We start from the raw sequence: 10745 nt of genomic DNA, 5'->3' as shown, positions 1-10745 counted from the left end.
AAAATGTTTTCATTATTTTTAAAAAATTAGGGTGCACATCATGATATTGTCTGTATTTTCAGAGCCATTATTGTTGTAAAAATAAAACAAATATTTTAAAAAATCTTTGCTGGTCCATAGTTTTCTTTGTTATATACGTCAGAGCGGTGGCCAAACACGGCACAATAAACAAAAATCTGCTGAATACTGCCAAACTTCTGAAAATAACATCTGGAACGGTAAATCCTGTCAGCAGTGAAGGATGCAGTCTGTTAGAATTAACAGGTAGGCTAGATGGTTGCTATAGTTTAGACAGCTACGCACAATGTTGATAAGATAAACAGTTAGCCTAATTGTGTTTAAGTTATTTCTCCAATATCCCATTTTATATCGGTTAGCCATATGAAGTTAGATAGCCTGTATATGCTGAATCAGAACAATAAATATTTTTTATTATAGAGAAGAGAGCGCACCTCCGTAACCTCATTATCCCGTAGTTTCTTTTTGTGGTAGCCTATCTGGGAATAAAACCTCGAATTGTCCCTGAACTAGTCTGGTAATCAGTTGCTGGTCACCAGTATTCACTCTTTATGTTGCGCCCTATCGCCCCTAGACCAGGGACGTAACATGAAATGGGGGCTCGACTGCTTGGTGTTCTTTGTGGTGTTTGTCCTTTTGGCCTGTCTTGTTCTGGTTGGTAGTTTTTAAACTACTGACTTCTGCCTGATTTACTACCTTGTCCCTGCCTGCCATCATGCCTTGGTTGCCTGATCTGCCTGCCTACCTGGTTTTGACCCAGCCTGTTCCCGTCTTTGATCCCTGCTCCTGGTTTGTTTCTGCCTCGGACTGCCTTTTTGACCCTGCCTGTCCTGCCACCACAGACTTGCCCTGTGATTCCAATAAAACCCCTTGGAACCTGTACACGCCTGGCTTGCATTTGAGTCCGTGCCTGGGCCCTGACACACTGACCGGTCATAGGAGGGGGGATGGGAACTACAATTCCGCTGCGCAAGTCGATCACGTTATCCTCCTGTCTCATGTGCATTCTGCCTGTCATTCATACATGTCTTTTGTTATCAGTTGTCTGTCTGCTCCAGGCAAGGGCCCACTCAGGGTTAGCTGTTGGGAGGGCTCACATGTTTGCGTTACAGAGCTGCACATGCATGCACACATATATACACACACACGCACACACATACTAGCACACTCACTCACTCACGTGTGTGCGCGCACACACAGCCACACACACACACACACACACACACACACACACACACACACACACACACACACACACACACACACACACACAACCACACATAGTAGCACACTCACATGCAAAACAGTTGAAATAATTGTTTTGTCTTCAGTCAGCTATTTTATTACATGTATACATTAAGCTGTCAGTAAGTAAGAGTTTAATTTTATAAGTAGTATTGTTTTTTAAAATAACAAGTGACTGCATCCAAGAAGTGAAGTATGGAATAAAATACATTCATGACAGAAATTAGAAAATGTAGATTGAAAAAGCCAGCACAGGAAGTATTTTCATTAAAGTACAGCTTTTTAAAAGCCCTTTGAAATGATCTTTATACAGACATGATTAAGAAACCAACATCAAACATCTACATCATCAAACATACCATTTCTGCTGTCATCAAAGATTTTGTTTGGTGAATTTTAGGTTCACCTAATCTTTACAAAACTGCTCATTATAATGTTTACAACATTACCGACAATGGTGACAAGAATGTCACCATTAAATTTGTAAATTCATTTGCTAAGTGTAGTATGGCATAGTGCTGTACTTGCTGATTGCAGCATCTGATTGAACTTTCCCTCTTGTGCTGTACATTATATTACATTACATTTTATCTTTCTGGCAGAGACTGTTATTCAGAGCTGCTTACAAAGAAAATGTACGTAAGTGCATATAATACGGCAACATGAACAATAGTACGCACAGAAAATGTCAGCGCTAATACAAACATGTCAGTCCATCACACAGTGATAAAAAATAAGCTGGTTTTGGCTTTCTTACCATGTGATCTCTGAAATATTTAAATAACATTGTATTTCATTTCAAAATACTAAAAATTACTCACAACACTGACAACACTAGCTATTGTTGTAGGTGATTTTAGATGAACTTTGATTGTCTGAGTTTACTCAGTGCTTCATGTTCTGGAAATTGTATTGTTTCACTCAAAAATGCAGCCTTACTGATACAGGTGCATCGATATGGTAAACTTCCTCCTAATAAATACTGTAGATGGCAAAACTTGTGTGCATACCTTGGAGATTTTCCCTGTTAGAAACATGTAAACGGTTAAGCTGTGTTGGTTGACAATGCATGATAGCTTATACAAAGGCCTACACATAGACATACTCTGTCTACATTAACGTACCCTAACACACTGAAAGGATATCACTGAGATGGAAATCATTGATAATGTTCACAGGCTTGAGTTTTACAGCATCCATTCAAATAAATCTATATAAACTATATATAAGTTTCCCACAAAGTTTCCACAGAAAAATAATGTGGCCTTTATGCTTTGAACATGGTGTTTTGCCCTAAAACAAAGACCTGCAGCCAAAAATGAATACATACAACCTCCTCTCAAAAACCTGCATTTTTCTGTGGATAGTCCTCTGAAGACACCAATAATCATATATAAGTACGTGCTGTGCATTCCTGAATGTAGGGTTTGTTCCTGGTGGAGACGTGTGTTTGCTTTTTGATCAGGGATCTTTTAAATGTTCTCAGCTGGCAAGCTGTTTTATGTGTCCTTCACTGGCATATATCCACCACTAGAGGGCTCTATGTTCCCAAAGCATGCTTTGGAAAGAGTCTCCTCAATTTGCCTTGAGGTGTGATTGCTAGCAAGAGCTGCACCCAGAGGAAAAGGGAGGTGTGGAGAGCCCAGCCCATTGTGGGAAAAGAAGGCAGGGAAGGGGGATTTTCCCAAAGGAGGGGGGAAAGGGAGGATGGGCATAGGATGTGAGCCACTGGTCGTATCGCTCAGCTCGCTCAGCCTGTCCTCATCCTCTCTGTCCTCGTCACTTTCCTGATCGTCACTCCCAACCCCAAAGCCCGAATCTGGGTGTATGGGTTCTTCTTCTTCTTTACGGTCCCCGAGCTTCTGCAGGCACTCATAGGAGGAGCAGATTTCGATTGTACCACTCTTGACAGCCTCTCTCTCGTCCTTCTTCTCCTCCGTAGCACCCGCTGTTGCCTGGTAGCTGAAGTACACAGAGCATGGCTCGCTGTCGTAAGGGTACCTGGAGTAGAAGTAGCCAATGTTGGAGAAGCTGGAGGACTGACCGCTGCTCTCCAGCTGCTCAAGGGCAGCAATGTTCTCTCTCCTGAAGAGAGTGTCAGTGTCCTTGTTTGTGACTTCCACAGGGGAGATGTCTTCGGGATGCTGGAGGATGTCAAAGGATTCTCGGGGAAACATCGGCCCCAGCCACTTCTGGGAGGGGGGGGGGGGGGGGGGGGGGGGTTGAGAGAGAGATGTGAATCAGACACTGTGCAGCCAATTTTGTAGTTTTGAAAGATAATTTTTACACTTTAATGGTAACGTTTTTGCCACATGCCCCAAGCAACTACCCATGTGTAATGCCACAAAATAAGGAAGTTCCTTTCTCTTTTGCGCCTGTACTGGTTTCACCTCACACCCTCAGGGTTTAAGTAGATCAGAGAGTGTGTGCGTATCTGTGTGTCTGCAAATACCCGGCACTGGGGAGGATTCAAAGAAATGAAAAACCACACCAAGAGGCTACGTGTAATATGCGTTTCCCGAGCAGTAGGGACTTTTCGTGTGGTGGAGCTCTTCCTTCAGCATGGGGTATTATCAAAGACATGCCCTCATACACATTTTAAAACAATTTTGGTCAGTGTATAATGAGAGAAATCTATATATTGGCTGCAACTTGACCTTAAAAATACTTTCAATACATTCAATGCATATAACCACTATGAAATTAAGTTATATCATCACTTGTTCGCTTTTAGTTTGTCACACATGAATTTTCATAAGCAGCCTTCAGTACCATCTGCCCAGAGATGATACAGTATCTGAATCCCAATTTGTTCAATGATAGCGACTCAGTGGTTGTAGAAGCACTGACATACATTAGTTCAGTGTAATGTACCTTGCTTTACAGAGTGCATACCATCATTGAAAAGAGATTAGTAGAGATTTGTACATTACCCTGGGCATTGAAAGTGTAACAGTAAGTATCAGTAATAGGATGGCAGAAAATAGAGCAAACTATCCCGTCTCAGTGTTCTGTTCTACTTCTGTTCTACAATTCTCAAAAAAACTGATCATGTAAGCTAGTGAAGGTGACTGAAGCAAATTAACCTAGAAGAACTACCTGGAAATTTCCGTTATGAACCAAGTGGAGGGTATCAAAGTACTTGGCAGGGTCGGGCACTGCCTGACAGCTGACCTTATAAATCCTGTGAAACAGAGAGATGAGAGGAACACAAGGGTAAAGTGTGTTCAGCCTGTTTCTGTAGTGTAACTCTCACCTGTCTACAACCCATACAAGTGCATCTACAGTACATACTCAACAACCCACTTGAATTCATCATCATCATTCATTCACTTGTGTTCTTGAACAAGGGTAACATATACAATTTTCTTTTAATTGTCTATTATAAGACTGGATAGTTATTGGAGTAACTCACAATATAAGCCACACCATCACAACGGTCCCACAGCAGTTGCTCTCTTGGGAGTTCAGCCTCACAACCATGGCTGTGAGATGCACTACCACTGTGCCACTCCCCCCACTCTGTCCTCTTGTGTCATTACCCCCTGTGTCTGTGTGTCACCCCCCAAGAACTCACCAACTGGTGTGTCGGGGGACGAAGATGACGACGGCAAGGAGTATAAGAGCCAGTGCAGTGCAGCCAATCACCACTTCCAACCACCTTTCTTCCCGGCCCCCTGATTGGACACAGCAATGCAAGCTCAATGCATGAGACATAATTTCACATTTAGAAGACAAGAGATTTTTGTGCTGTGTACGTTTGGGGGGCTGAATGTGACAGGGGACTGGATGTAATGTTACCTGAATGTCCAGGCAACCTCCCCGCCTCTGATGTCCACGAGGCAACGGGACTCCAAGGGCTCCACTCCCCGTCATAACCTACAGACGGACGCACTCGAACCCTGGCCTTATAGTGGGCCCCTTTCTGCAGCTCCTCACTGAGCACACACCACGTCTCCTTGTTCTGTAGCTCTATGAGCATTCCGTCCTGACACAACATGCAGGTAGGCCAAGAACAGAACATCCTCAGTGTCACAGTCTCACAGGCATAGGTGTAAAAAAAGAGCAAGTGGCCATTCAGTGAAATCAGCTACAAGCAAAGTGACTTTTTTTTTCAGACTGATTGCACAGGGAGCAAAGTACACAACAAAGTACAAAATTAAGTGGGAGTCAGTAACACAGCTAGACCTGAGCATAGACATCAAAATGCTTCGGATAAAAGCGTCTGCTAAATGAATAAATGAAAATGGAACAGCATTTTTTTGTGAATGGGAGCCTTCATCTATTCAGCTGTTAATTGATAGTTTAATTATATTATTGATGTAACTGGGCATCCCCCTTCTTCAATGTTCCATCATACCAAATAAGTGATCAATAATTTCCTTTGTAGCTGTATGTAAACCAATGATTGGTTCACAAGCCACACTAATTGGAAGGCACTAAATATAGGTGTGGTTAGAAACGGGGAGAGGGTGTGGTCACTTTTTGGTTCAGCAGTTTGCTGTCGCTATGCGCTATTTTTTGAATCCTTTTGTTATTTTAATCTTTTCAGAAATTTTACTGCATCTGTTTTTTTTTGGGGGGGGGAAGCATTGGCCATCTTCGTTACAATTTTATACCACAAAATGGACACCTGCCCATCTCCACAATAACCCAGTGGAACTCATCATTCCATTGCCCACAATTTCCATTTTCGTCCATTATTTTTAACTTGACACATATACAGGCCAAAGACAAGTTTGGCACAGAGATACCATTAGCTTCCAAAGAGATGCCAGCAAAAACTTATCAGAGAAATAATAAAGGAATAAACTTTAAACCCTATCAGGAACAGAACAGAGTAACACCAAACAATTTGAGCGCATTTGAGTCTCATGCGCTATCACAGAGAACAAGCAAACACCTTAAATTCCCAAGTCCAACACCCTGAAACTCCAGAAGAACGCAAGGTGTTCTGTTGACCCCCAAGTGTAACTTGAAACAAAAAGTTTGCACTGAAAGATAAGGAACACGTATATTCAATTATGAGTCAAAGATAAGGTTAAAGGCTGAGCGTGGCCGGAGGACAGTGAGCAAGCTCTGTGTCTGACTCACCTCTATGCGCTGGTCTGCCTGCGTATACTGCAGCTGGAATTGGTAGGACTCAAGGTAATGTGAGAAAGGACTGCCACGAGTCCATGAGACGTTGTCATTGCTGATGGTGGGTATACCAGGAGGGTTCATTTTTACTGCCAAACACCAGAAAAAAATTATGTTACCATGATGAGCTCCCACACCAAGAGATTATTGAATAAGGCAGCATGTGGGGTGAGTTTGTTCTTACTAAAGCCAATATACCCAAGGCCTGGAAATAGTCCACATACATACTGTATGTTTGCCTTTGTGCATTAATTGGTTTGTATTTGTGCATTAATACAGCATCTATGTCTTTACATCTTTAACAGTTGACACCGACCAAAAGACTCAACTTATATGTATAACAGAGGTTCAACAGAATCGCATCTCAAATGTAAAAGCACTCACTATTTAGATATGGTTGATACTGTGCAATCTGGACAACAGGTTGAGTGGAGTTCTCACAAATGACATTAATGGGGATCTTGTCTGTTCTACCAAAAACCTGTAAGAGAATTTGAACAACATTGAATTGACAGCTAGAGAATGTTAACCATAAAACACATAAAATACAATGTTTTCTTGATAAAGGCTGCATGGTAACTACTGGATACAGTATGTCTGTCATATGTCTGATTTCTGTTTGTGAATACACCGTTCCCATGCCTTTATGCCATACAGCCTCCTGTTCTGGTGATAGGTCTTTTCACACACAAACAGTCACCGTTAATTGTATATGCTGCATTTTAACACACATAAAAACTTACCCGGGTAAAATTCAGCCGGCAGTGTCTCAATGTTGGATTCTGGCCACCCAAAGGCTTCAGTTTACAATGTGGCTTACTGCCATAAAAAGGACAGAAAAAGACATTTTTATTTTTTTTACCTTTATGCAACCCTGTTACAAAATTGTAGTAATTGCACATTAGGTTCGTTTCACCGTGACAAACTCCACGCTTATGCAGAGGCACTGAGGTGAGACAAATGCTCCGATGCACTCACAGGCAGCCAATGGCTGTCTTTGACACTACCAGACACACAGAGCACTACCATGGGGTGGACGCTCATTGGACTACAGGTGCTAATTCCACTGATGTGATCTGTGCAATGTGCAGGCACCCGATGAACTGCAGTGTGTCTGACAGCAGTGAGATGGAAGAAACCCTTGCCAAGCCACTCACCCCTTTGCCTGGCAGAACAAAGCCAATTTGTTCTGCTGCTGTCCTGCTCATTGTTGCCAAATGAAGCGGCCGGTTTAAAACGTAGGCTGTAGGGCTCAGTCTGGGACCAAAGTGAACACCTTGCCAAATGAGCCAACTGGGATGTCACTTAGGCACATTCTAATACGACTATGTACATTTGATATCATATATCAAATATTCCACATAGAGAACTGTTCTCTTTTCTTTTGATCCCCTGTACATGGCCCTTAGAGCTTGACCTCAGTTTAAACCAGTCACGCTTGACCCCTGATCATTGACCCAAAAACGTGACCAAGTTCCGGCTGCTGGTAAGAAAGTAGGTCCACTCAGAGAGACCCCCACCTTGGGTTCCTTCTTCCAAGAGTGCCATGTAGACTGCAGTCGATGTTGGGTGCTGTTTCTGTGCTATCCCAAATGCAGGTGATGGAAGTGACATAATCATTGAGGCAGGTCAGATCTAGGAGTAAAAAATAGATTATAATACAGATTATTATTATTTTATAATACAGCAATACATTTATTATTAATGAATGAAGGACCTAAATGGGACAGCCACTGGGACATGTCAGATCACAGTACCTTTCCCAAAAGTGCATCTTCTAGAAGGTCATTACTTTATGTATTTGCTTGGCATGCAGCCTTATCCAGAGTGACTTGCATAGGTAGCATTACATCCTTTTTTACAGTTGGTTACTTTACTAAAGCCTCTTAGTAAGTAGTATGCAGAAGGGTACAAAGAATTGCAGATCCTAGGCACCGAACCTATAAACAACTGGTTGTGAGCCTAGCTCCTTAACCTTAACCTCCTTAAGTTTACTTTAAATTTGTTGCTTAAACTCTTTACAATCCATAAGGGTAGATTTAAGGATTATTTAGATCTGCTCTCCTGGTGTCTATTAACCCTCTACAGAGCTTTTCTGCACTTACTTTTGTGAGTGTTGCTGGGCTGGGGCTGGATGATTAGGAGCAGGAAAAGATGAAACAGCCAGAGAGTCTCCATCACCGTATTTACATATTCATTCTGTGTGGAGAAGGGGAAATAATCATCTGCATTAAAAATTTAGAGGTGTAGAGATATGTCACAACACATACATCATAAATATATCACTTTAACTACTGTTCAATTACGTAAATCTCTACAAGTAGCTGTGAGGTCACTGCAAAAGCCTGAATCGAAAAAAAAAGTAAATGTTCTACGCTGCAGCATGCTCTCAGCTGATAAAATGCATGAATGAAGAAGATAAAATTATATTCTGAGAGATGGTGTCAGTGCTCCCGCCCCCTAGCTGTGCTGTTTTTGTTTTTCCCTGTCCATGTGCTTTTGTTTTCCTAGTGTTCTGGCCCTGTCCCGCTCCCTGCCCGGTTTACACCCGCCTACACACCTGCTTCCCATCCCCTCGACAGCCCTGCCCTATATCTTCCCTGTGTGTCCCTGTCCTGTTGCTAGTTCGTAGCAGTGTGTATATCGCCTGTTTCGTCCCCGCCGTTTCTCTTCTGTGAGCTGTTTTCCGTGTTTGACCTGCCCGTTATTGACCTGATTCCTGCCTGCCGCTCTGCCCTGTTCGCCCGATACTACCTGCCCGGTATTTGACCCTGTCTGTTTCGGTTACCTGTACCTGGATTTGCCTTTGGACTGCCTTTCTGGTTTAGACCCTGCTTGTTCCTTCGATTACGTTCTTGCCTGCGTTATAATTAATTTGCCGGAAACCCGACGCTCCTGTGGTCTGTGTCTGAGTCCTTCCTCGAGCCCTGACAGATGGCTGCTATTTTCCAGGTACTATGGCATTAAATAAGAGATGCAGACAAAAAGGTTGTTAAGAATAACAACCACAGACACGGCAGAAATATATATCTGTAACACCCACACATGTGAAACCAGCGCACATTCACGGGGCATACCCTTGAGCAGGGGCCAGGCTCTGAGACATGTGCGACAGCGTGCGCTGAGCAATGAGATCATGGACTTTGCCTCCGTTGAGCCATTACGCACATGCCACCTCCCGGGGATAATACCTCTATGTGTCCCTATACCGTACATGAAAATTAAGGCACTGAACTAAACACTGAACAATTATTTTATGAAGTCCATCATTCAAGGACATTTCACCTATCAGTCACACGCGGAATGCATCTCAGAGTAGAATCTGTTGTCCTCTGTCCACTGTGCCTTGCCCAGACAAAACCCTAGTTATTAACATGTAGCTGGTATGTAGTTATTCTATTGTCCAATCTCTGTAATAGATTTATTAAGTTAAATCGCATCAAAACACAAATAGAGTAAATACATGGCAATGTCTAGAACATTCTTGACTTTTCTGAAGCTTCATTTGGAAATTTTAAAAGAACTTACTGTCTGGAGACACAAATGAATTCAGCCACCAATGCCTTGTCCGTTGGCCACCTTTACACCTTTATTTTTGGAGTGCGGCAATGGCTACAACAGAAGGAAAAGAACAAGAGAAATTTTGACACTGAAGCATTTTTTTTTTCAGCATTATCTGTTCACTTTCTACAATTTTACAATCATATTCTAAAAATACAAAAATACATGTAGTTTCTTCGTAGGAAAATGACCTCCTAAGAACACTCTTTGTCATACCTGTGGACAGTGAAGAGACCCGCTTCCAGTTCATGTACAGCGCTGAGCTGGAAAAACTGCCACTGATCTGAATGAAACTTACCGTAGGCGTGCATACACGCTCTCTTTCTCACTCCCTCCCTCTCTCCCCTCCCTCTGGCTCCACCTCTTTCTTTCCCCCTCGCTCTCGTTCCCCTCCCTCTCCCTCTTGCCCCCTCCCTTTCTCTCCGTCTCTCTCTTTCTCGCCTTTCTCAAGTCTGCCGCATGTTTCTCGAGCCTGATCTTCTCTACGTTCAAAGTGGCCAATGACATTCGGTGGAGCTTCTAGCAAACCGCGGGCTGACATTTGAGCAGCTCGCAGGAAACCAGAACGACTCCGAAGGGAGTTTTAAGACATCAGCACAAACTCTCCACTGGCTGCTAGCTACCAGCAGTGTTGGGAACCCATGTGCCATATACAATATTATAAATAGCGTGCAAACCACGTCCTGTGGCACCCACAAACAGAATTTACGCTCCCACTTATACTCGCAGTTTGTGCTGACACGATCCAACAGAATGAACACACGTTTACAAAAGCTATGCAC

General features: G+C 42.9%; 1 protein-coding gene across 2 annotated transcripts; it reads right to left on the bottom strand.

The window, feature by feature from the left end:
- Positions 1 to 2670: 2670 nt before the first annotated feature.
- Positions 2671 to 10236, bottom strand: LOC118791482 (interleukin-2 receptor subunit beta-like). Of its 2 annotated transcripts, XM_036548856.1 has the most exons (11): positions 10180 to 10236; positions 9931 to 10014; positions 8508 to 8601; positions 7923 to 8037; positions 7146 to 7221; positions 6787 to 6883; positions 6358 to 6491; positions 5065 to 5251; positions 4841 to 4940; positions 4363 to 4447; positions 2671 to 3455 (listed from the first exon to the last, which is right to left on the bottom strand). In XM_036548856.1, the coding sequence occupies exons 3-11, from the start codon at positions 8578 to 8580 to the stop codon at positions 2763 to 2765; spliced, it is 1560 nt and encodes a 519-aa protein (XP_036404749.1). In that variant the 5' UTR covers positions 8581 to 8601; positions 9931 to 10014; positions 10180 to 10236; the 3' UTR covers positions 2671 to 2762. The 2 variants fall into 2 exon arrangements, with proteins under 2 accessions (XP_036404749.1, XP_036404757.1); XM_036548864.1 differs by lacking the exons at positions 9931 to 10014; positions 10180 to 10236 and adding an exon at positions 9197 to 9254.
- Positions 10237 to 10745: the final 509 nt, after the last annotated feature.

Source organism: Megalops cyprinoides, chromosome 1 (assembly GCF_013368585.1).
Source record: "Megalops cyprinoides isolate fMegCyp1 chromosome 1, fMegCyp1.pri, whole genome shotgun sequence".
Classification (NCBI taxonomy): domain Eukaryota; kingdom Metazoa; phylum Chordata; class Actinopteri; order Elopiformes; family Megalopidae; genus Megalops; species Megalops cyprinoides.
The sequence above is the reverse complement of the archived record's forward strand: the minus strand, read 5'-3'. Positions and strand labels throughout refer to the sequence as shown.